Source organism: Microcaecilia unicolor, chromosome 5 (genome assembly GCF_901765095.1).
Source record: "Microcaecilia unicolor chromosome 5, aMicUni1.1, whole genome shotgun sequence".
Classification (NCBI taxonomy): domain Eukaryota; kingdom Metazoa; phylum Chordata; class Amphibia; order Gymnophiona; family Siphonopidae; genus Microcaecilia; species Microcaecilia unicolor.
The window spans coordinates 155572008-155598985 of record NC_044035.1 but is presented as its reverse complement, the minus strand read 5'-3'; the positions used below and the strand labels follow the sequence as shown (position 1 = coordinate 155598985).

Genomic DNA, 26978 nt, shown 5'->3' with positions numbered 1-26978 from the left:
GAAGCCCTTCAGAAAATGCTACCCTAGAGGTTCTGGGTTTGAGCTTTCTACCTAAGAGACTAATCTGGCTTCTAGAACCTCTCTCCCACATTTTCCTATGTCATTGGTACCCACATGTACCAAGACAGCCGGCTCCACCCCAGCACTATTGAAAATCCTATCTAGGTGATGCGTGAGGTCCACCACTTTCGCATCAGGCAGGCAAGTGACCAGGCGATCCACATGTCCACCAGCCACCCAGCAATCTACATGCCTAATAATCGAATCATCCACTACAACAGCTGTCCTAACCCTTCCCACCTGAGCAGTAGCTCCTGGAAACACATCCTCAGTGCAAGAGGATATTGCATTCCCTGATGTGCTGGTCCTGTCTACAGGATTACTTCCAGCCTCACCAGGGTGATGCTTTCCTGTTAGGAGGTCTCCTTCCTCCAAGGCAGCACAGGGGCTGCCAGATTGGAGGTGGGACATCTCTACATCCTTGTGGGCCTCCTCTATGTACCTCTCTGTCTCCCTCAGCTCCTCCAAGTCTGCTACTCTAGCCTCAAGAGAACGGATTCTCCTTCTTACTCAAACCACTCACCGGTGTGGTGAGGACTGGGCTTGGCTTGCACAGTTTGTTTGCTGTTACCCTTAAGCAGATATTAACTTATCAAAAGTCAATTAGTTAGTAATCACTTACAGGCTCCTTGGTAGGGTTACCATATTTCTGGGTTTACCCGGACATGTCCTCTTTTTGAGGGCACCGTTCATCTAAGTTTGCAGGCAGGCTAGCTGGCTAGGTAGCTGGTGGGCGAGAGAGCCTCGGGGACCTCTGCCCTCACGTACTTCATCATGCTCTGGTTGGTTTAGTGGCCTCTTCAGGGCAGGAAAGAACTCCCTTTTTCCTGCCCAGGGCTGCCGCTGACCACTCACTGCCAGCGCCGCTTAAAAATGGCTGCCGAGTCTTCTGCAGAAGTCTTGCGAGGCCGCACCACTTGAAGTCTTGTAAGGTCACCGCTTGAAGTCTCAGCAGCGAGCAGTCAGCGGCAGCACCAGGCAAGAAAGAGTGGGGTTCTTTCCTGCCCTGAAGAGGCCACAATAAGGTACGGATATTTTCTACAGTCCTTATGCTTACTGGTTAACTGGTGAAGCTCTGTGGTCTGCTCTGGTGGGAAAGCATCCACAAAGGCAAGCACACTGGACCTCAAGGTCTTCAAGTACAGGCTCGTGTAGAGCTGTTAAAACTGGATGTGGGATGAGGCTTCAAAAATATTTCCTCCCAAATGAGTCCATAGTATGGAGCCTCTCTACCCAGGGGAGCTGAGGCATGAGTGTGGGAGTTCTTGGCCCTTTTGAGAGCAGATTTGACTACCATGTAATGGCAGGGCAACTAAGTCTTTTCAAATTTGGGAGCCTATTGGTCTCTGTATGTGGAGTCCGCCTTCATAGGTACTATTTGCACAGAGATAGGGGTCTCCCAGTTTTTCATCTCTGCATCCCACAAGACATTGTGTACAGGGACTGTAATAGCCCCCCACAGCAGAGAATCATAGTCCAAGACAGTTTAAAACTCAGCCCTACGCTCATCCTCCATGTTCAACTGAAATGGAATGGCAGCTGCCATTTCCCTGAGAAGACAAAATAGCAGAGCTCCTCTGGAGGAAAGGGATCTGAGGGTATGCCTAAGAACCTCTCCTCCAAGAAGTTCTCTGATTCCTCCTCAGAAACCCAGGAATGGTCCCTATCAGACTCAGCAAAAATAGTCATCATAAGACGTCTGACTCTGTGCCTGCCTTGGTCTACTGAAAGAAGATCCAGTCCTCAACAATGGGTGCCAATGTGCACTCCAGGGCAGCTTCCTCCCCTTATGTAGACAGGGTCACTACATTGGTGTTGACACTGATACCAGACGAGGCACCGGAGTCGAAAACCACCTGACAGGCAGGGCATGAGCCTCCAGGATAGACTGAAGCGGCTCCATATCTGGCAAAAGTACCCTTGATACCTTTGAACTATGCCCTGCAAGCAAGTGTCCCAGCTCCTCCTGCAGCATGGCTTAGATCCGCTCAAAGACAGGCATCAGAAAAGGCTGGGACAGTGCTGTTATGTAGGCAGACTAAGAATCAAAGCTGGGTCCCAGCTGCAGGAAGTCTGGCATGCAGCACTGCTATCATGGAGGGGGAGTGCTCCTCCCAGCACCAACACTTCTTAGGAGCTGGCAACACCAATACCATGGAGCTCCCAGCACTGTGCCTTGAGGAGGACTGATGCGATGTTTCTTGCCCGATGCACGACATAGCAGTCCTTTGGTGCCGATGAGGACAATGTTGAATCCATAAGTGACCTACTACCAATGCTCAACGTTGAGGCAGGTGGAGATCTCCTCAATGCCAGTGCACTTCCAGTGTTCGATGCAGCTCCAGCGGCCAAGGGGACCGATGCTTCTGATGCCAAAGTCGATGGATCGAACTTGGAAGGTTCAAAAAGTTTCTTGTTGTGCGTGCCTCACCTTCCGAGTTCTTTTCGGTATTTTGAAACAGAGAGAACAGAGGCAACATGATCAGGGCCTAGGCACCACAAACATCAATTGCAAGGGGGGGGGGGGGGGGGTCCATGCTAGACATGACCCCATTACATTTGGCACAATGTTTGAAGCCACTGAGGAACTTCTGAGACATTGTGGGGGGGGGGGGGAAACCCAGCAAGGCCAAATCAAATGGCTCAATTATGAGGGTAGAGAGGAAAAAAAGCATCAAAGAAAAACTCCCAGCTAGTGCTTAGGCCAAAGTGGACCTCAGAGCCGCAAAAATAAAGGAAACTTCAGCATGCCACAAAACTCTAAAAGGACACTAACCCAGACAGGGAAGGGCAAAAGAAAATAATGAAGAAAACAAAAAGGTATCCAGCTCGAAGAAGGTACTCTCCTCACATACCAAAAAATTGCAGAGGACAGCTCACAGAAATGTGATCTCTCTGCTCCACAGAAAAACAAAGACTGCTAGTCCTGTGTGATCACACTGGGGCAAGGCACTGGCGCATGCAAGGTAGGACACCGACAAAGGCTTCTTGAAGCAATAGAACACTGGTTGGGGTCTACACCGAGGTTCCATCAGATAGTGTCACCCATATGGACCATATGTGAGCAATGATGTCCTGCTTGTCATTGAAGAATTACCCTTCACCTGTTTAATATGCTTCTAGTATGTGCACAGCAAAAACTACTGAATTAAAGCCATAAAAAAAACAGAATTCACCTTATCAGACTGCAAAGCAAAAAACAAATGAGTTTTAAAACAATTTATGCATGAGGAGCTCCAGTGATGTCATCAATAAGATGGCAGCCTAACCTCAGGGCTCCGATTGAGCTAGCTCTTATAAAAGGTAGAATTTCAGCATTTTCTCCTCCAGAAGTGGCATCGAAGAGAGATCCTCTGCCATTGGATTTTAGCCTGATCTTTATTTATTTATTGCATTTGTACCTCACATTTTCCCACCTATTTGCAGGCTCAATGTGGCTTACTTAGCACAATGAGTGGAGGAGTGGCCTAGTGCTTAGGGTGGTGGACTCTGGTCCTGGGGAACTGAGGAACTGAGTTCGATTCCCACTTCAGGCACAGCTCCTTGTGACTCTGGGCAAGTCACTTAACCCTCCCATTGCCCCATGTAAGCCGCATTGAGCCTGCCATGAGTGGGAAAGCGCGGGGTACAAATGTAACTAAAAAAAAAAAAAAAAAAGAGGCGTAAGCCACCTCCGGTGATGAAACAAATACAGAGTGATGTGGTAGAGAATGAGATGTATGTATTACAGACACATAATAGAATCAAGAGAAGAAGAGTTATATAATGTTCATTGCAGGTTATGGTTTCGTTGTGTTGCTGAGTCCAGGCACTTAAGTTGGATCAGTAAGGTATGCCTTCTCGAACAGGTCAGTCTTTAGTGATTTCTGGAAGTTGAGGTGGTCGTGTGTTGTCTTTATGGATTTTGGTAATGCGTTCCATAGTTGCGTTCTTATATAGGAGAGGCTGGATCCGTGGATTGATTTATACTTGAGTCCCTTGCAGCTGGGGTGGTGAAGATTTAGGTATGATTGTGATGATCCAATTGTGTTTCGTTTTGGTAGGTCTATAAGGTCAGACATATAACCCGGTGCTTCACCATAGATAATCTTGTGGACCAGGGTGCAGATTTTGAAAGTAATACGTTCTTTGATTGGAAGCCAGTGCAGTTTTACTCGTGGCAGTTTGGCGCTGTCAAATCGCGATTTTCGAAATATAAGCATGGCTGCTGTGTTTTGAGCAGTCTGTAGTTTCTTTATGAGTTGTCTTTGCATCCCGCATAAAATCCATTGCAATAGTCAGCATGGCTTAGTACCATTGATTGAACCAGGTTGCGGAAAGTTGCCCTCAAGAAGAATGGTTTTACAAGTTTAAGTTTCCACATTGAGTGGAACATTTTCTTGATTGTGGAGTTAACTTGGGCCTCGAGTGTAAGGTTTTGGTCGATTGTGACACCCAGGATTTTCAGGCTGCGATGGGGAGGGCGCAATCTGGGGTGACTAAGTTTGTGGGTATATTCGTGTTGTATTGGGATGTGAGGATAAGGCAGTGCGTTTTTTTCTGTACTGAGTTTTAGTTGGAATGCGTTTGCCCACGAGTTCATGATATGGAGGCCGAGATTGATTTCTTAGGTGATTTCTGTTAGATCGGGTTTGAAAGGGATGTATATTGTGACGTCGTCTGCATAGATGAATGGGTTAAGGCCCTGAGTGGATAAGGACTTGGCTAGTGGGGTCATCATTAGGTTGAACAGGATCGGTGATAATGGTGATCCTTGAGGTACTCTGCAACCTGCCTTTTAGACATCTTGGGCAGATGTCTAAAAAACAAAATCAGTGAATCACAATATTTCCGTGCTGCCAGTCATTCCAAGGCGGCCGGACCACATGGCAATCAGGACATGGAAACAGCCAGATCAGATGAGGAAGATTTCATTAAATCCTGCTGACCTTTGCAACCCTGATCCGGTTTAGTAAACACGATATGCAAGTCATGCTGTACGAGTTAAAGCAGTCACTGCAAAAAGATGCTGTGTCCTGTATTAACAAGCTGAAGTCCTTGACAGGATATTCGAGGGGGCCTGAAGGACTTAGGATCCAGGATGGAGAAAGTCTAACTGAAGTTGGAGAAGAATGATTTCAAGTTGAAAGAGACTGACTCAGCTAGATAATACTGTGACCGTAAAGAAGGATAAAAGGGTAAAGGGTCATGTATTGATATACCGCCTTTCTCTGGATACAACCAAAGCTGTTTACCTGTATTATATGAAGATACGTCTTCTGTCCCTAGTGGACTCACAATCTAAGTTTGTATCTGGGGCAATGAAGGATTAAATCACTTGCCTAGGGTCACAAGGAGCTGCCACTGATACCTTGGCTGAAAAACTCGAGGATCTTGAAAATCGGGCCTGGCAGTTCCAGAACATTCCAGAATCGAAAGCTGAGGAGAACTGTGGACTTATAAAGGTCAATTTTCAGACTGCAGAAGTTAGACTGGCAAACTCCCATGGTCTGTGCTGAGACCAGATATTGAATGCTGGGCTGTTTCCGGTGACCAGCATTGAATATCCGGTCTATCTTTGGCCGGTTAGAATTTAACCGGCCAAGCTGATATTCAGCCCTGGACAGTTAAATTCAGACCAGGCAAAGATATTCTAGGGTTGCAAGTGGCCAAATATGGCCACCAAACTTGACCAGTCACATTTTAAAAATTGGCGAATAGCCAGTTATATCATCCAATATAACTGGCTAGCCGGCAATATTCAGTGGTACATGGCCAGCCATCTACCACTGAATATCGGCGGATAGCTGGTTTTCCAGCATTTAACCAGCCAGGTGCTGATCCTGGCTGGTCAAATGCTGCAAAATATTGGGGGGGGGGGGGGGGGGGTAGTCAAAGCATTTTGCCTCCAAATTTTAAAGATAACATCCTCTCCTCTTTCCAACTGCGATGAGGTCACCTTGGACAGAATGCACAGAGCACTGGGGAATGTAAACTCGAACAGATCAAGGTAAAATTATGTATCATACCTGATAATTTTCTTTCCATTAACCATAGCTGATCATAGACTGGTGGGTTGTGTCCATCTACCAGCAGGTGGAGATAGAGAGCAATCCTTTTGCCTCCCTATATGTGGTCATGTGCTGCCGGAAACTCCTCAGTATGTCGATATCAAAGCTCCATCCGCAGGACTCAGCACTTAGAGAATTACACCCACAAAGGGACACTCTGCCCAGCTCACCACCGCCGAAACGGGGGAGGGGAATTAACCCAGCTCATCCCCACACAAGTGGGGGAGGGGAATCCGTCCAGCTCATCCCCGCGGAGCGGGGGAGGGACACCACCCCGCCGATGCGGGGGGGATCTGGCTTATCCTGCAACCGCAATCGCGGGAAGAGCTGACTGACCCTAACACCGCCGAAGCGGGAGGGGTACAAAGCTGCCCTACAGCCGCACGAAGCGGGAGGGAGCGCCGGCAGAATTTAGGTCTCAATCCAGCAGCTCACTGTAACACAAAATCGTCTCAACTCCTGAAGAATCCAATTGAAAAAACTTGAACACAAAGTCCTCCTGAACAGGAACTGAAGACTAAACTTGAACCTGAAATGCAACCAGAATAAAAACAGTACAGATATCTGGGAGGGGCTATGGATTGATCAGCTATGATTAATGGAAAGAAAATTATCAGGTATGATACATAATTTTACCTTCCATATCATCATGCTGATCAATCCATAGACTGGTGGGATGTACCGAAGCAGTACTCACCCAGGGCGGGACAAAGAAATCCCTGACCGCAACACTGAAGCTCCAAACCAGGCCTCCGCCCGAGCAGCCACAGTCAAGCGGTAATGCCTGGAGAAGGTATGAGCCGATGCCCAAGTTGCCGCCTTGCAAATCTCTTCCAAGGAGACGGGCCCAGCCTCCGTCATCGAGGCCGCCTGAGCTCTAGTGGAGTGAGCCTTCAGCCGGATAGGCGGCACCTTCCCCGCGGCCACATAAGCCGCTGCAATGGCTTCCTTGACCCATCTTGCCACTGTAGGCTTAGCAGCCTGCAGACCCTTACGAGGACCTGCAAACAGGACAAACAGATGATCCGACTTCCGGAAATCATTGGTCACTTCCAAGTATCTGATGATGACTCGTCTCACATCTAGATATTTGAGAGCAGAGTACTCCTCTGGGTAGTCCTCCCTACGAAAGGATGGGAGGCAGAGCTGCTGATTCACATGGAAGCGAGAAACAATCTTGGGCAGGAAGGAAGGCACTGTGCGAATAGACACTCCTGCCTCAGTGAACTGCAGAAAGGGCTCTCGACATGATAGCGCCTGGAGCTCGGAAACTCTTCTGGCTGAAGTGATAGCCACCAAAAAGACTGCTTTCAACGTCAGGTCTTTCAGAGATGCCCTCGACAAGGGTTCAAAAGGCGGCTTCTGCAAGGCTCTTAGCACTAGATTGAGATTCCACGCAGGTACCACTGAGTGCAGAGGAGGGCGCAGGTGATTAACTCCCTTGAGAAAACGCACCACATCTGGCTGCGAAGCCAGGGAAGCACTCTTCAGGCGGCCCCTGAAGCAAGCCAGAGCCGCTACCTGGACTTTAAGGGAACTGAGCGACAGGCCTTTCTCCAGACCTTCCTGCAGGAACGCCAACACTGAAGAAATTGGAGCAGTGAAGGGAGAAAGGGAGCCTGCCTCACACCACGATGCAAAGGTACGCCAAACCCTGGCGTAAGCAGTAGAAGTAGAGCGCTTCCTCGCTCTCAGCATAGTGGCAATGACCTTGTCTGAGAAGCCTTTCTTCCTCAGACGCTGCCGCTCAATAGCCAGGCCGTAAGACCAAAGGGGGAGGGATCCTCCATCACCACGGGACCCTGATGCAACAGGCTCTGCTCCTCTGGCAGTCGCAGAGGGCTGTCCACTGAGAGCCTGATCAAGTCCGCATACCAGGGACATCTGGGCCAGTCCGGACCCACCAGGATTACCCGGCCCGGATGCTTTGCCACCCGGTCTAGTACCCTGCCCAACATGGGCCAGGGCGGGAACACATAGAGAAGCTCCTGTGTCAGCCACTGTTGGAGAAGAGCATCTACTCCCAGAGATCGAGGGTCCCGTCCTCTGCTGAAAAAGCGTGGCACTTGGCCATTGGCCGATGACGCCATCAGGTCTAGGCTCGGCTGGCCCCAGCGCTTCGTCATGTCCAAGAACGCCTGAGCCGATAGCTGCCACTCTCCGGGATCCAAGGTATGGCGACTGAGAAAGTCCGCCTTGACATTCATGACTCCAGCAATGTGGGCCGCTGACAGCTGTTCCAGGTTCGCTTTCGCCCACTGGCATAGATTTATGGCCTCCTTGGCTAGAGGGGTGCTCTTGGTACCTCCCTGGCGGTCGACATAGGCCACAGCCGTGGCATTGTCCGACAGGACCCATACTGGCTTCAACGCCAGTACCAGGAGAAACTCCAAAAGCGCCAACCGAATGGCTCTGAGTTCCAGGAGGTTGATAGACCACTTTGCCTCTGCAGGAGACCAGAGCCCCTGCACTGTCCTTCCCAAGCAATGGGCTCCCCAGCCCGTCAAAGAGGCGTCCGTCGTGACGACAACCCACTCCGGGGTCAAAAGAGGCATCCCTGCGGACAACTTGTCTGTCCTCAGCCACCAGCTCAGCGCCTTGCGCACCGCTAGGTCCAAGGGAAGGCGCACAGCGTAATCCTCCGACACTGGAGTCCAGCGCTGCAGCAGAGAGAGTTGTAGTGGTCTCATATGAGCCCTGGCCCAGGGCACTACTTCCATCGTGGCCGTCATAGAGCCCAACAGCTGCACATAGTCCCAAGCCCGAAGAGGAGAGGCTACTAGGAACTGGTTCACCTGAGCCTGAAGCTTGACAATTCAATTGTCCGGCAGGAACACTCTGCCCACTTGGGTGTCGAAACGAACTCCCAGATATTCCAGGGACTGAGTTGGGCGCAGCTGGCTTTTCTCCCAGTTGATGATCCACCCCAGGGAGCTCAGAAGAGCAATTACCCGGTCTACAGCTCTGCCGCACTCTGCATAAGAGGGGGCTCGGATCAACCAGTTGTCCAGATAAGGATGGACTTGTACTCCTTCCTTTCGTAGGAAGGCTGCGATGACCACCATTACTTTGGAGAAGGTCCACGGAGCAGTAGCCAACCCGAACGGGAGGGCTCTGAACTGGAAGTGTCGGCCCAGGACTGCAAAACGCAGAAAGCGTTGATGAGGAGGCCAGATGGGAATATGCAGGTACGCTTCCTTGATGTCCAAGGATGCCAGGAACTCCCCTGCCTTCACTGCCGCTATAACAGAGCGGAGAGTCTCCATTCGGAAGTGCCGAACTTTCAAGGCCCGATTGACCCCTTTGAGGTCGAGGATAGGCCGTACAGAACCTCCTTTCTTTGGTACCACAAAGTAAATGGAGTAACGTCCCTTGCCAAGCTGATCTTCTGGCACCGGAACGACCGCACCCAGGCGGATCAGATTGTCCAAAGTCTGCTGCACTGCCACAGCTTTGACCGGAGACTTGCAGGGAGAGAGTACAAACCCGTCTCTTAAGGGTCAGCAGAACTCTAGCTTGTAGCCGTCTCTGATGACTTCCAGCACCCAAGCGTCTGAAGTTACCCTGGTCCACTCGCCCAGAAACGAGGACAGGCGTCCTCCAATCTGCACTGGGCCATGGACCAGGGCCCCGTCGTTGGGTACGAGACCCTGGGGGAGGACCGGAGGAAGCACCTCCGGGACGGCGGTCTCTGCGAAAGGAATGCTGCTTGGGGGAGAAGTTCCTCTTGAAGGAAGAGGGGGCAGAGGAGCCCGACTTGCCCGGGCGATACCGACGGGCTTCCTGAAACCGTCCTTTGGAGTTACCGGGGCGAGCACTGGCCCGAGCCCTGACCTCTGGTAACCTCTTGCCCTTAGACGTGCCGAGATCGGTCACAATTTTGTCCAGCTCGACCCCAAAAAGCAGCTTGCCTTTAAAAGGCAACTTAGCCAGGCGAGACTTAGAGGCGTGGTCCGCAGACCAATGCTTCAGCCAAAGCCACCGCCGCGCACAGACTGTCTGAGCCATACCTTTAGCTGAGGCTCTCAAGACATCATACAGTAAGTCTGCCAAATAAGCCAAGCCCGATTCCAGGGCCGGCCAATCAGCCCTCAAGGAAGGATCCGAGGGGGAAGCCCGCTGCACAATCGTCAGGCATGCCCTGGCCACATAGGAGCCGCAAACTGAGGCCTGCAAACTTAAAGCAGCCGCCTCGAAGGATGACCTTAAGGCCGCCTCCAATCTTCTGTCTTGGGCGTCCTTTAGGGCCGTGCCACCTACCACCGGCAACACCGTTTTCTTAGTCACCGCAGTGATTAAAGAATCCACTGTAGGCCAAAGAAAGGCCTCCCGTTCACCTTCAGGCAGAGGATAGAGGCGGGACATAGCCCTAGCCACTTTGAGGCTCGCTTCTGGGACATCCCATTGAGCCGAAATCAAGGTGCGCATGGCCTCATGCACGTGGAAGGTTCTAGGCGGGCGCTTCGTCCCCAGCATAATGGCGGAGCCAACAGAGGCTGAGGGAGAGACGTCCTCCGGAGAGGAAATCTTCAAAATGCTCATGGCCTGCATTAACAGGTTGGGCAAGTCCTCTGAGCGAAAGATCCGCGCTGCAGAGGGGTCATCCGCTCCATCCGAGCGGGAATCCGTCTCCTCCAAGGAATCCCCAAAGGACCGTTGGGAGAACTCCGATACGCTGCCCTCATCTACATCAGAGGAGACAGAGTCCTCTAGGGCCTGGAAATCCACCCGAGAGCGTTTGCTTCCGGAGGCCTCAACCCCTTTATCAGACAGGGGGGCAGGGGCAGCGTTTTGCATAAGAAAAGCCTGATGCAGCAGCAAAATGAACTCAGGGGAGAATGCCCCCGAACAGTGCACTTCTGCAGCTTGGACCACGGCCCTAGCCACACCCTCAACCGGCGCTCGCAAGAGCGGGGGAGAAACATGCTGCGCATCCAAAATGGCATCCGGCACAAAACTCCGAGAAGGAGTCGCGCGGGAAGAACGGCGCTTAACTTTGGCTGCTTTCTTACCGTCGCCCGAATCAAGGGCAACCATAGTATTAACGTCTCCCAGCTCGAGAGCGGCCCAAGAAGAAGCCGTCCGAGCAGAGTGGCCGGCCAACATGGAGTGGGCGAGCAGTGGGGGATGGGCACTTATGGCGGGAAAAACCGGAGGAAGAACCGGGACACTGACCGGCCTCCAAACTGATGCTTAACAAAGGCGATTCAGGTTTTGAAATCCCCGCATCCCCGGTAGACGCACCCACGCAGTCCGGGGAGCGAATCCTCACGCCCTCGCCCTCCAACGCCATAAGCCATGTGGAGACCGAACGGGGAACCCCCTGCCCGCTATAAAAAGGTAAAATTACCTGCTTCTCGCTCCGAGCTGTAACGAACTGGTGTCCCAGTGAGCAGCTGCAATAAACGTTGAAATAAACGCCCTTAAAGACGTCCAAAATTTTTTTTTTTTTTTAACGGAGCCAGCGGGAGGGGGGGAGAAAAGGAGGGACCTGGCACCACCAGGTTTGCACTTGCTCAAGAAGAGCCCTCAACCCCAGGTACTCAACAAAACCTAAAAATTAGGCTTGGAGACCTAGCCAGAGCTGCTGCTGTGTGTGACCACCACCTGCTGAGATAGAGAACATACTGAGGAGTTTCCGGCAGTACATGACCACATATAGGGAAGCAAAAGGATTGCTCTCTATCTCCACCTGCTGGTAGATGGACACAACCCACCAGTCTATGGATTGATCAGCATGATGATATGGAAGGGACATTACAACATGCTTTCATTCCTATAAGCTGAAGGAGAGAGTTATGTCAAGTGTTCACACAGACTGAAGCTACCAGAACATCTCCCTTGCTACACTGCACAAGCGCTGTGAGTTTAAGGAGATCACCCTCTTAATGCACAGGTAGAGGATTAGGTATAAATGGCTCTTTCCATTTGCCATTTCCTTCACTATTAGCGGGAAAACCTATAGACGCAAAACTCCCTCTGACACATGGAATGTTTTGCTCAAGTTGAATCCTTGGAAGAACCCTAAACTGGAAAAATCTGCGCTATTGCCATCTCGCCAGGTGACTCCTTGCTGGCAGCAGATTCCCAAGAAGAACAACAAACATAATTCACCATAAAACAATTTATGAACTTTACAGACCAAACACAGCAGTTCCAAGGGACAGATCCAAAGTTCACTTCACTTAGAAGTCAGGAAAGCCATAATTACAGCCAATGTGTAACAATTTACAGAGTCATAATGACATACTGGAGACTGATGTGAGGCAAAACGAGAGTCACAAGAGGGAGAAGGGGGAAATGCTTAAAGACAAAAAGGTGTGCAAAGCAAAGCAGCAGGGCAGAAGGGACATGGGAGTAGACACACTAGAGAATGAGACATTGGAATATATTCCATTCTAGTTACTTAAGGGCCTAATATTAAAAAAGCAGAGCTCCTTAATGTACGCTCCCAAATTGGCCTTTTAAATTTGTGCCTTATTTTCAGCTATAAATTCTTAAGTCATACTGAATTTGGGTCTGCAATTCATTTTGCTGGATTTATGAGCTTAATTTCATCAGCCCAGTGCAGAAAAATCAATAAGCTCCTAACTTTTTTCCCCTGCTCTAAATACGCCTCTTACCACCCAGTTTTAAGCTTCTAAATTTAGGAGTTTTAGTGAAATTTGGAATATAAAGTTAGGCACTCAGTCCTAGTAAAAATTTCAGAGGCCAATTTAAGAGCATAACTGTCAAAGTTAAAGGCATAAATCCTTAGAATATTGGGCCCTTAATATACTGCCATTCATGTCTATAGAGCAGAGGTATGGGTTGAGAATGCATGGGGACAAAAATAGGAAGAAAAGAAGTTAATCTTGAATTTTCTTATGTACTACATTTAAAAGAAAAAATAAAATCCACAGGTTTGTATTTTCTATACTTCATCTGTAACAGTGCAACAGGTGCTGAGCCATGAGCAGCACAGAGACCTCAACTTTAAATTTCTTGACTTCTTGTTACTTTACCAATTTGTGAATGGATTCATACCCAAAATTCAGTCGCTGGCATTGTTTGATTAAATAACTTGAACAAAATTCAAACTTCTTACTTTCTTTTGCAGCTTCAGCAGATGGAATCTGTCCAGCCTGGTTAAAAACCACATTAGCAGCAGCTAAGCAGTGGCGTGCTTCCATGTACCATTGCTGGGGAAATGAAAGCAGACAAAACAGTTTAGCTGTATACATAATAAAACTCCAAAAAATTGTCATTGCTTATAGATTACCCACCTCCTCCCATTTTCTTTTATCACCTCTACTTTACTGTATCCACCTTTTCAAACTTCCAACCTTAAACTGTTTTCTCTCTACTATTATACACACACTTGTCATGCCATTCTTGATAAATCCTGCCATCCACTGCTCTGTTGGGCAGGATAGAAAGCCTTAAACTTGAAACTTACTATTGAGCGCTCCTTGAATGAACTGCTTCATCAGCACACTCAACCAAACTTGAAATATGCGAGTCACAGATTTTTCAAGTATGGGAATTGTAAGGGAACTTGCTTAGATCGACTAGTCTGAATGGAGAGTGGGCCTCGTTTTATTCCCCTCCTCAAAGATCCGAAAGGTGATTGTATAGCAGAGTACCACAAGGATCACCGCTATCACCGACCCTCTTCAACTTAATGATGATCCCGCTAGCCAAGTCCCTATCCAACCATGTCCTCAACCCTCTCATCTACGCAGACAATGTCTTAATTTACATTCCTTACAAAACCAAACTGACAGAAATCGCCAACAAAATCAAGCTAAGTTTGAACATCATGAACTCATGAGCCAATGCATTTAAACTAAAACTCAACAAAGAAAAAACACATTGCCTTGCCCTCTCATCCCAACACAACATGGACAACCCCACAAACATCGACACCCCAGGTCACACCCTCCCTATTTCAGACAGCCTGAAAATCCTCGGCGTCATAATAGACCGCAACCTTACTCTGGAGAGCCAAGTAAAATCCACCACAAAGAAAATGTTCCACTCAATGTGGACGCTCAAACGCGTAAAACAATACTTCGAGGGACACCTTTCGCAACTTGATACAATCAATGGTATTAAGCCACCTAGAATACTGCAATAGAATCTATGTAGGATGCAAAAAAAAACCTTTAAAAAACTGCAGACTGCTCAAAACACGGCAGCCAGACTCATATTTGGAAAAACACGATTCAAAAGCGCAAAACCCCTCCGTGAAAAACTACACTGGCTCCCAATCAAGGAACGCATTGCCTTTAAAATCTGCACCATGGTCCACAAATTCTCTATGGCGAAGCGCCTGGGTACATGACAGACTTAATCGGCCTACCAACCAGAAACACCTCCGACTCAACACGATCATATCTTTTTTTTTTTGAAAATATTTTTTATTATTATTGCATGAAGACAGAAACAATCAATTGTGAACAAAATCCACTCAACTTCAAGTCTGTAACAAAACAATACAGTAACACAGAAATGTCCTTCTCTTCACCATTCTGATCTTCATATCTTTTCTCCCCCATTTATACCCTCCCCCTTCCCATCTCCCTGCCCTCCCTTCCCCAAAGGTTGCTCCTACCCTATTACATGCAGACCCCTTTAAGTACCCATTGCTGGGCCCGGTGGTGAGAGTATTTTGAGTGCTCTCCCCCAGATGTCTCTATATTGGCGGTTCCCTCCATGAAGCCGAAAGTCTAAGTGATAAGTTTACCCAATTGGCCATTTCAACCATACAATTTTTCCACACATCTAAGTGTGGTGGCTCAACATCTACCCATGCCTTCAGCACACACTTCTTAAGCAACATCATTGCTAGTAATACAAATTTGCAGTGAGCCGCCCCCAATTTTTGTTCTCTAAGTGACTCTCCACATCCCATTAGTATACTTGAGTACTTCCACTCCACCGGGCGTTGCAATATCTCTTCCACTAACCCTAACGCTCCGGCCCACAACGTATGAAGTGCCGGGCATTCCATAAATGAGTGTAAAAAAGTTCCTGCATTTGTCTGGCATTTATTACACCTATCATCTTCCCACATTCCCAGCTGCTTCCCTTTTACTTTGGTGATGTGAACCCTGTTAAGAATTCGGTATTGTATATCCTTTAGTGCTGCATTTGGAGTCAGCTTGCCCAGATTTCGAAATATTGTACCCAGTCGCTCTACTGTAACTTCTTCTACGACATCCCTACTCCATTCCTCTGCTAATTGTACCATTTGGGGCGCTTTCTGATATTCTCTCATCACCCGATACCACCCTGCCATTTTGTTGCACAAAGGCGTCATCCGCAAAAATGTATGATCTAATTGTGTGAAACAGTTAAGACTGTTACTCCTCCGCTCCTCACTCAAAATGTAGTCTCGCGCCTGTAAATATGCAAAAAATTGGGAGCGAGGGATCTGCAATTCGTGTCTGACCATGTCAAAAGTTGGGAAACCATCCTCCCCTTCCTTCCTAAATTGTCCTATGAATCTACACCCTTTATCCCGCCAACTCTGAAACACTGATCTCCCCATCCCAGCTGGAAATGTCATATTCCCTACCAGCGGCAAAAAGGGACTATTTCCCCTCGTTGCTCCTCCCTGCCCCCTCCACCATCTCCATGCCAGCTGCAAGGCTGCTACATATGGATTGTCCACAGTCTTTTTTGCTCCCCGTACTACCCATGAGTCTAGTACTGTAAAGGGGTCGTGTAATCCACACCAGCTCTCCCAGAATCCCGGGAGGGCATAAAAGCCATGCCCTGTAATCAACTCATGGATCCATCTCAGTAAAGCTGCCACATTATACCTTCTCAGATCTGGTAGCCTAAGGCCCCCCTGTCCTTTGCCCCTGGCCAACTTTACAAAAGATATTCTGGGGCGTTTCGCGTGCCATATAAAGGTGCTTATAACACTTCTGTATTGTTTGTCCTCTGAGGTTCGTATCCACAATGGAAGCATCTGCAATGGACATATCAACTTAGGTACCATCACCATCTTAACCAGAGCTATTCTTCCCAGAAGATTTAGTGGTAGGTCCTTCCAACATTGACACAGATGTTTTACCTCTGCCAGCCTCTCTATCACATTTTTCTTGTAAACCCATAAGTGATCCGCACTAAGGTAGACCCCTAAATACTTAATGCCCCTCATCGCCCACTTCAATGGAAAGTTCTGTGATGCTGCAATCGCACTCGGGGTGTTAGCCTGCAAGGCCTCTGATTTTTCAAAATTTATACCGAGGCCTGCAAATTCCCCAAATGATTGAATAATACTCATCGCCACAGGCAGTGTATGGGTTGCGTCATCTAGCAGTAGCAACATGTCATCTGCAAATAAATTGATTCTATGCTCCTCTCCTCCCACTTTAATTCCTTTCAGCCTAATATCCTGGCGTATCTTGGCCGCTAACGGCTCCAGTGTCAAAATAAACAGGAGGGGTGAGAGCGGACATCCCTGCCTCGTACCTCCCCCCAGGGAGAATCCCTCAGTCAAAGAGTCATTAACTATAATTTGTGCCGTTGGTCCATTATACAAGGCTTGGACCCATTCGAGGAACTCTCCCCGGATACCAAACTTTTTCATTATCCAAAACATATACCTCCACACCACCTTATCAAACGGTTTTTCGGCGTCTAAACTGGTCACTATAGCGTCCCCTGCTATCCCTTTCCTTTCCATCAGAATACGGCACACTTTTAAGATATTTGCTGATGCGAAACGTCCCTGGACAAATCCTACCTGATTAGGATGCACCAGACAGGGGACCACCGCCCCCAAATGTTCTGCCAATATTGCCGCCAGCAGTTTGACATCTTGGTTTAGCAGGGAAATGGGTCTATATGAGCCCACTGTTGAGAATTTAAGGGGTCCCAAGCCCCCCCAAGAAGGCTAGAGTGACCTTAATCTGACTCCATCTCTAAATAGCACTAGTACTGGGGTAATCAGGGGGTTGTGAAGTTCTAAGAGAAATTGCCACTGAGAGAGACGCTAGGTCCAAGGAAAAGGTACCAGCCTTATGACAAACTGGTATCAGATTACAAGCTATACAATGCAGTGAAAGATAGCTTCTGGATGCGACAAAAGCATTTATACTTACAGCCTTTCATTATTAAGTGAAACCCACAAATCATCATTTGGGATGAGGAATTTATTTACAAATCAGACTTTAATCAGATACATTCATCAGACAAATTCTGGATTCAGCTGACCGGAGCTCTGCTGCTTCCGAGGCGTTGGAGAAAAGTTCTCCCGAGGGCTTGCATGCACCCTGCTTTTATACAATTTGGTCACCATACAAGTCTATGGAGAGAGATTTTTTTCTCTAATATTGCTTAATCTATGAGTCATGCCCTCCGGCCAGGTGCTCTTCCGTTTTAGTATTGCAACTTGTTGTGCAACTTCCCTTTTTGTAATCACTTCCTTAGATACGGACATCCAAGCATCAAAACATGAACAAAACAACTTTTTTATGAAGATATCTAAATTTGGATATATTAGGTTCAAATAATTTTGTGATCTGGGTTAGGATTTTAGCCATCAATTCCTTGATCTTGGCTTTTGCACTGCTTTTGAATGTCACACCAAATTCTAATGAGGCCTAGTCAGTGCTCTTCAGCTGTTTAAAGCTATGTAGCTTGGCCCACCACTATTCCAGTGGATAGGTCTCAAGCTAGAACACATATTAACTTGCAGGAAAAGCAAGTCCTTGCTCAGCCAGTCATAGATTTTTAAACCTAGCTGGTATTTTTACAGCCTGAGTCTAAAATCTGGCCTTCCACCCTTCCGGTGGGCATCCAGTGAGGGCCTCTTGCTGTACTATAATTATACATTCCCCACTTGTCACCCCCTCTGAGGAGGGGTGACACAAAGCTCGTCAAGCTCGTCATCATCCATTCCAGAAGGTGGCAAGCTATCAAACGAGAGGGGGAGTTTTGCTCTTATGGATTGCTAGCAGATATTATGCAAGACAGAAAACTTCATTCTTAGGTGGTATATTTTTGGGCATATGGAATTCCCTTTATATTACCCAACCCCTTGGGCTTAATCCTGATGTCATCTCTCTTGAGACTTACTCAAACCTGTAGTGAGAAAGGTTTTATGAATGGGACAAATCCATGAGTTCATCAGTTCATCTACAAAATCTCATGAAGTATAGGTATGCGGGTAATAGCAATTTCAGGTAGATCATACTAAGAAACACTTTCAGGTCTTGCTATGACTTCTATTGTATCTGTTGCATAGTACATGGGGAGATAATCTAATGTATCTATCTCAGTAGTCCTCGGAAGGAATAGTGGTTTTGATTAAGCATTGTTATGGTGGCTCAACAAATATATGGTTAGTACTCAGATTGCAAGCTGTTTTAGGTTGTAGGTATTCAGAATCCTTAAACAGGTCGGAATGCCTAGACCTTACTATTACTCATCATTAGCATCCAATCATGAGCACTAAAAAGTGGATAGCAAGTATGAGGTTGCCTCATACAGCAAAAAGGGTCAATCCTAAGAAAATTTATATTAACAAAGGTCATGCATGGATCTTGACATATGCATAATGACCTGGAAGTATGGGAAGCATTTTATACATCCGTTACCCCACTTGGAGCTTAGTCAAACCTACAGAAAGACATGCAGCTTAAGTAAGCTTAAGTAAGCCTACACCAAAGTTAAACAATTGCATAACTGTTTGATACTAACAGGGTTTACACCTACATTATGATATCATAGCCAGTATTAGGGTTTGATGTTACCCTTGTATCTGAGCAATATCAACTTCAATTTAAATTACATAAACAGAAATAACAGGGAAACTCTTAGAAAAACAATTAGAACAATAAAGGAAATAATAGGAAAATAAAAATAAAACCTTTTCAATATATAGACAGGATTACTGCTAAACTGAAAATAAAACAAAATATGAATCTATAATGTCCATAAACAGCAACTGTAAATCTCAGAATGATTCTGAATTCTCTTTCATCGAACATGGTTGAGGCGGTGGAAACGTTGAAGAATCTGGACGGAGATCTGGGTCTTCAGGCTGGCCTGCTGAAGGAAGTGGCTGGTCTTGAGATGGTTAGGCTGGTAACCTCAGGTCCTGTGGCTGAGTAAACCCGTATATCTTTCACATAGACCCAAAACTTGTGATCCAGTAGTTTGCAAGGTGTAAAGATTATTGCCACAATCTTGGGGGATCTAACATCATTTGGGCCTGGATAAATCTTGAAGACGTACTTGTGGTGTACAAACTTGGATCTTTCCATGTCTTTATTCTAGGCATGCACAATCATAATTAGTCCATCAAGAGTCAGAGTTTGGCAAAGGAATAAGCAAAATGACTGTATGCCTGTATGATACATTGCTATATGTTGGTGGGCATAATCAGCGTAAACTGAATAAGCAAAAATAATATATAGATGTCAAGAGACATGAAAGACAATGTAAACATGGAGAAAACAGTGCTAATTAAGTGCAAAAACAAAAGGGAAACCAATTTACATAAATAGGTAAGGATCAGAGCTTCAAGTTAATTTTAAAATTGGGATTTGGAATTGGGATTTGCATAATATATCCCCACTTCTGGCTTGCATAATGTGCGAGACAGATTGGTAATTATTACAAAGAGATGATCAAATAACTATGGTAAAATATATGGAACAAACGAAAAGAGTACAAATTAAAATTTAGAGATGATGGTAAATGTTCAAGTTATTGATGTATGGAGGGCAATGTGTTGCAATCTATCGCCAATAGATATGGAATCTTCACCTGCGATGACTAACATTCACCAAGGGTTGGGCCCTCAGCTGCAGGAGGCCAGCAGGACTTACGAGTTAGATAATTCAGAAAGAAGGGTGGCTTAGGAAATAGTCATAATCAGAGCAGAAGGCTAATGTGTAGGAATTTAAAACTCATAACTAGTCCAGGTGATGGAAGTATCTTCTGGAATCACGGTCGCTGTCTGTTGTAATAGAGAGCTTATACGTAAAGTGCCATGTAGGTTCTGGAAAAGATGAGCCTGCAAAAATATTTAATACAGCAGAATATTTAAGAGCATAACCAAGAAGGTCTAAGTTAATGACATCATCTGGACAAAAGAAATTTCTCATTGGAGAAGGTAGCGCTTCTTTTTCTTGTCAGAGGTCAGGTGTAGCAGAAGTACCAAACTGGAATAGAGGCGGTAGGTCAGGAATTGGATTAGCAGTCTTCACTCAACCTACAGGACTTAATAAATAGAGCTAATATAAGAAGTAATATCAAATGGTCAAATCTCAGCACAGGACCATTAGAAAGAAAAAATCAAAGAATGCATTGTTAGTTCCTTGGGGCACCAATAGGTGGAGCATAGTTTCAATATATAAAATCATAAGTTACAAGTAGAAAACAATTTTTTTTTTCCTCTCGGTAGATTGGATTTTTCTGGCACAGGAAGTCAGCAGAGTCTGAGGAAACATTGTGGTCAGAGTCTGCTCCAGGAAAATACAGCAGCCTTTAATATGATATGTAGAGAGATAGAGAAAAGCCAATATCAGAAATGTAAAAACTATATATTTCTAAGAGGGCTCCTCACGTGACCTTTACAAGGTTCAAATAGGCCAAATGAGGAGGACAATAACCTATAGTCCTCTGTAATAGTTCAGAGCCAATTTGGAAAATTAAAATTATATTAAATTCTAAACTGATCCTGTCTATGCTTTCACAATTTGGGCCCTAAATTATGACAGCATATCAAGATTCACATTCAGAGGGATAGCTAAAAATAAGCTTATATATTCCCAGGAATCAATTTATAATTTAGAGTATATTTTAAATACAGAGGATAAGCAGCTTTATAAGCAGGAGACAAGTTGGAGCATTTCTGAAAACATTTTAGTGAAATTCAAAAATTCAAGGATATATTTACAATTTTTATTAATGCAATAAATGCATAAATTGACCAGTATGATATGTTCATATAGACCAGTATGATAAATGGAACAGCTTGTAGGTCTACATTATAAATTGAATTCTAAACAAAGGGTAGCAAGGATAACACAGAATCATAGAAAAACCCATCTAGTTATTAAAAATCTGAAACACGTAATGAATTCTTGTATCATATACTGAGTTCAAAGCTTTTGTAAAAATGAAATTAAGAGAAAATAAGAACTACAAGGGTTAATCTCTGTCATTCGGTCTTAAGGAAATCATGAAATAACGGTGCTTCCTGTGTCTAATTTGAGTTTACTGCTCACTGCAAGCATTGGATATAATGGTGACTGAAAATAGGTCTATACATCAAACAAAAACTGTAAGTTTAAGATTTTCGTATTAAAACTTCATGCTGGTGTAATTAGTTTTCATAGAATTAATACTTCAGGAGAGGTACCAGAGGTACGGTTTTCAATAAAAAGGAAGTTGGCAATTGTAGCTAGTCTTATCTGAACATAGCTCTAAAATAATAGCAACCTGAATTTCTTTAGTTCTGATTTACCAGTCAGCTATGTTATGCAAGGGTTAATCTCTAAGTGTACTTCAGCACTTGTTATTTTAAACAACGTCACAAATAAACAGTGTTTTAGATGGCATATAATATAGAACCTTTCATAGTAAATATCTGGAATAATTATGCAATTTTCAAAGAACACATACACGGACGCACACCTAAAAAATTAAAACTAAAAAGTGCTTGCATTTCTGGTGAAAGCAATGTACCAGAAATCAAAAACAATCAGATATATAACATTATGTCACAAATCAAACAAACATTGCTTAAATGAAATAATATACAATCCTGGGGAAAAAAAAAACACTCCTTTGAGATTTACTACCACTGCAGTTGATAGGCAATCTCGCAGAGTAACCTTAAAGCACAAATTTAAAACTAAAGAAATGATTCCTTAATAACTAGCTGGATTAATTTATGCTATTTATCACAGGACACACAGCAACATATAGACATAAAATTAAAACAGTAACCTAATCCTGATAAGTAGAAAACTTAAAGCTCAGAAGAGGAAGCAAGATATTTCTAAATGTAGTTCAAAACCTAGCATTGGAATTTTGCACGGTTAAGGAGTTGTTTAGGGTTTCAAAACAAAAAACATAAAAATAAATATTCTAGTAGCCAATTTCAAGTCACAGCACACAAACAGAAAAGGAAAGGAAAACCACACGCATACACATACACAGTTATTGTCCCACATACAGAGGTGTCCCTATGTATTGAGGACAAAATCTTAATCCTAAATTTGGTAAAATAAAGCATTTAAATTAGAGCTAATCTAACAGGCCATGAAAGTATACAAAGGCAAGCTCAATAGCAATACATACAATAAATGAAAATATACTCACGATTCGTGCAATGTAATCTCCAGCGCAGAAAATCAATTGAGAGAGAGAACAGTTGGCGGGATCACTATGCCCTTCCGAACTCTCGGTGGCATAGGGAGGTCAACCGCAAAATAAAAAGGTTTGTTTCGGACGGAAAGTTCTTACCAGAGATCTGAATCGATGTCAGATCACCAGTATCTGGTATTGGGTGCGGAGAGGAAGATATGATATAATGGGTAGTGAACAACATCACCCAATATGTATAATAACGGGACCTAGTGAGCAAGTGGTCTACAAATAAGCTCCAGACCTATAATCTGCTATAGAAAAAAATGAACTAGATTAATAATAATATATATATTGACCAGACCTAGAACCTGGTACAAGGTTAGTGGTTCAAAAGGCAGCTTCGGAGATAGCAGGGAGACCTAGAAATGATAATGTGCTAACAGTTTACAAAAACATGCAATAATTATTCTGATAGTAAAACATGCAGAGACATAACACAATCATACTCACACATCTGCTAATGTGCTCCAACAAAGGGACCCAAAATAAAAATTACGAATTGGCGGAAAGCTCAATGCTTTTGCCGCAGGTTAAATAAACAGACAATGTAAGAAAGATGAAAGGAGAGTTAAAGGAGGAATTAAAGAAAATTGTACAAGAGTAAGTGGTGTCAGCTATTATATATGTATACTACTCTATCCCAAATTAATAAATACTGCTCTCCAGAGTGTGCTTCTAGAGACAGGAATAAATCCCGGTTTCTACTGCCTGCCAAGAATTATTCCGGTTACAATTGGCCATGAGCTCCAGCCCATGATAGAGCCCCCAAAAAGGGACATTGCAGACACTCCCAAAATGAACTCAAAAAACCCGCGAATAAGGTCTTCTGAGTCGAAGAGCAGCGGTCCACTGGATCTCCGCAGATTAGGAATCTTCTCTTTTACAACTAACCCTTCCAATGGACCTAAGGTTAGGAATTTTCTCTCTTACCACTAACCATCGTAAAACATTGAAAGGTTAGGAATGTTCACTGTTACAATTAACCGTGGCTAGGAATTTTCTCTGTTACCACTAGGCCTACTAAAACATTGAAAGACTAGGAATTTTCTCTGTTACCACTAGCCCCTCAAAAATATTGGAAGGCCCTAGTCAACTAGTCCAAACTCGCAACGAAAAGCGTCAGACGTCTCTATATTGCTCCCACGCTCATCTGTACTAGGTAACTCATATGTGGGCAATAATGCCGAATCCGCAGGCCACTCCGAAAATGGAATGGAAGTCTGCTTCTACTAATTGAGATACCGTCATCCATTGAAGGATAACCTCCAATGGGTGTAAGCCCCAGGCATCGATATCAAACCCAATGGTTATAGCGTGACACTGGTATATAAGAAAATAAAAGTAATAAAAAATAGAATAAAAATATAGCCTATCCCAGGGAAGAGCCCCTGAAATAAACTACAAAGATAGTAAGGATAAAATAGATATAATAAAAAAAGGAAATTAAAAGAAAGATTTGTAACACTGAACATATGTAAGCTCTTGGGGGATGGTACCATAAAAGAGTCACTAGACAATAGATTTTTTTATTAAATAATTCATAAGATAAAAAAGCCGACAGTAAGGAAAGTTATGTTGGGAGCTGTTTTGGAGCAGATAGTTGTTGATCCGCATATGTAATTGGCAGGGGCTCAAGCAGGGGTGTGTCCGTTGGTACACCATCAAATCCAGTGGTGGTAATGTTGTTAGGGGAAACTTTGAGGAGTTTCTGCAATTTGTGCGGAACGTGAGCCAGCACAGAGCGAGAAGCACCTGTATCAATTAAGAAAGGGACAGGGACATCACAGATGAGCAGGGTGATCATAGGATCATCCAATCCTGCAGCAGTGTGAACTACGCCTAGTCACTGTGGGCGGCGTTGGTCTGGGTTCCATAAAGGGAAGGACTGCCGTTCTTGTCGTTCTTGCCGGACTATATGTCTAGGTCTATTTTGTAATGGTTGGGGACATTCACGTGCATAATGACCATATTGTTGACAACGATAACACTGAACATCTATATAGCGATCAGGGCTAGGGCCAGAATGGTAGTCTCTAGGTCGTCTATTTGTGTCGGGTGGACCTTTTTCAGGTTGAGACTGGCGGCCACGATTACCAGGGTAATCATTCCTACAGTCTTGGCGATGTGAGTTATCTAGCGAGGGGAGGTCAATCGGTCGCCTGCGGTCTCTCTGTGGCTGTCGTATCTGCATCCGGGAGACACGTAGCGATGGGGAGTCTGAAGGAGGTTGACGGTATTGACTATGAGGAAGGTGTCGGCATGGACATTCCATGGCGTAATGTCCCAATTGGAAACAACAGTTGCATTGTACTTCAGCTCGGTGGCTGGGAGTAGGCTGAGAGCGATAGTCCCGGCACTGATTGTTAGCACTAGGAGCATTGGATTTATGTGGAATGAATGAATCGGCTCTTACAGGGGGCCGTCTACTGGGCCGCGGATTAAGATTGTCCTCACCAGGTATCAATAACGATGTCAGATCGACAGTGTCTGGGATCACATAATCTGTGATAGTCGATACCCATCTACTGAGGATCTGATAATGGAGATGACGGGTGGAATCGGGTGTGTATGTGTAAATAAAGTCTAATAACCTTAGCAGGTTTTTGGTTTTAAAGGTGCCTTTACGGGGCCACGAGAGTCCAGGCTGAAACTTATTCCAGGAATGCCATATTTGGCAAAACTTTATAAGATTTATGCGGTCTCCTGGGAAGTGATTTATCACTCTTTCAAGAGGCAGCATAATGAATTGGGTACCAGAACTCTGGTATGGTAGAACACCGATAAAGGTTCCGGGTTGTGTCAAATAGTATTGGCAAAAAATCAAACACCTCACTAGAGGACACCTTAAAACAGGTGTATATTCTATATTTTTAGTTACTATCACCCCAACCACGGTTAACCTGCTTATGGCAGATATTAGTCCCAATATAGGGTGGTTTGCCGCAATCCCAGCCAGTACCAGTAATTGTCAATTGTTCTAACTTATTGCAAGATAAAGATATAGAAATAAAAAAGGTATAGAGTATAGGGAATTGGAGTAAAAATTTCCCAAATTTAAATTACAAAATGTAAACAAGGACCTGGCAATAACCTTCAGCCTGTAACAGCATCATGGCATCATGTCTGTATATTTACGTATATGAGGGACGAACTGTAGGGCACCTTAAGGGCAGCAGCCGATTCTGAAGACTTTAAGGATCCAGCTGCGAAAGAAAAATAAAGTGTACATATTATATGGTAAAAACTCGACCTACCTAATTGGTAATGTAAGGCAGAAAATAAACTGTAAAGTTATATTGGAAGCTGTTTTATTGTTATATTGATATGCTGTGTATGGAAACAAAATATAGACATTAAACAAGACTGGAAACTACAACATACTATAATAAGAGTAACAAGGGAGAACCATATATGTAACTGGAACACCGATTTCAACAAAAGGCTATACCCCTAGAATAAATGAAATAAAGGTAAATACATATTAAATGCGTTTGGGGCGGGTACTGGATAGGTTGGAAGTAGCATCTAAACAGGAAAATATAAGAGAAGCATATATTATAATAAATTCTCAAACAGGATGCCAGAATCGTGGTGCAAATATGACAGGTTAATTACCCATAAATATGATAAATTAATACTCATACATTCAGAAAAGGAACATAATAAACAAAATAAACCCCAATGCGATGGCAGGAAGCTTTTGTGGCTAAACAGATGAAAGGGGAAAAAAACAAATTAAAACATGTGATTCTTACACCAAGAACTTCCAATGATACAGCATAAAACATACATACTAATCAGTGACCGAAATGATATGTCTAAATGATGACAAACAGAACAGCTGCAGCATTAGAAGGAAAGAGAAGGTGGGTTGGGTTATAAAGAACCAACAGGAAATAACTGAAGAAGTTAAGTAACACTGTATTCTCATGGCACGCAGCCATCATCTTCTCAACAGGAAAGGGAAAACATATTTTATATGCATATTTATTAAGGTAAAAACAAAGAAATGTTGCTATATAGTACATAATACTTCTACTATCATATAAGTTATATAAGGGGTTATCTAGCTCTTAATGAAACATTGTAATTTCATGTGACTTTCTGTGTTGGATCCGTAAAAACAGAAAGCTTGTTATAAAGACTTACACAATTTAATTCTTTATGGAACCATATCATTTAAAAGTGATTGTCATTCTCAGGACGTGGAAATATTCATTAAGAAACATTATAACATAAGTCATTACTGCAAGTGTTAAAAATAAGCCAGTCCAAGTTGTATGCACTCGGAGGACGAAAACCACAATGCAAGCGAGGAAGTGCAGTATTTCCTGTAGATAACGTTATAATATAGTCAGGCTCACTGAAGATTAAAAAGTATTAAAAAGCATCCTGAAATAAACTAACACGATAGTACGGTGCTGGGGCTGTAACTTATATTTCTTTTAAACGAGTACACCATTAAAACAGAGCACAAGAAACCAG

At 44.6% G+C, this 26978-nt stretch overlaps 1 protein-coding gene across 1 annotated transcript in view; it reads right to left on the bottom strand.

Annotated features, from left to right (window-relative positions):
- LOC115470366 (KIF1-binding protein homolog) overlaps positions 1-26978 on the bottom strand; it is a 107995-nt gene that overhangs the window by 38047 nt on the left and 42970 nt on the right. Inside the window, exon 5 of the mRNA XM_030203469.1 lies at positions 13198-13291. Within this exon, the coding sequence (XP_030059329.1) occupies positions 13198-13291 (94 nt within the window). The remainder of the gene's footprint in view (positions 1-13197; positions 13292-26978) is intronic.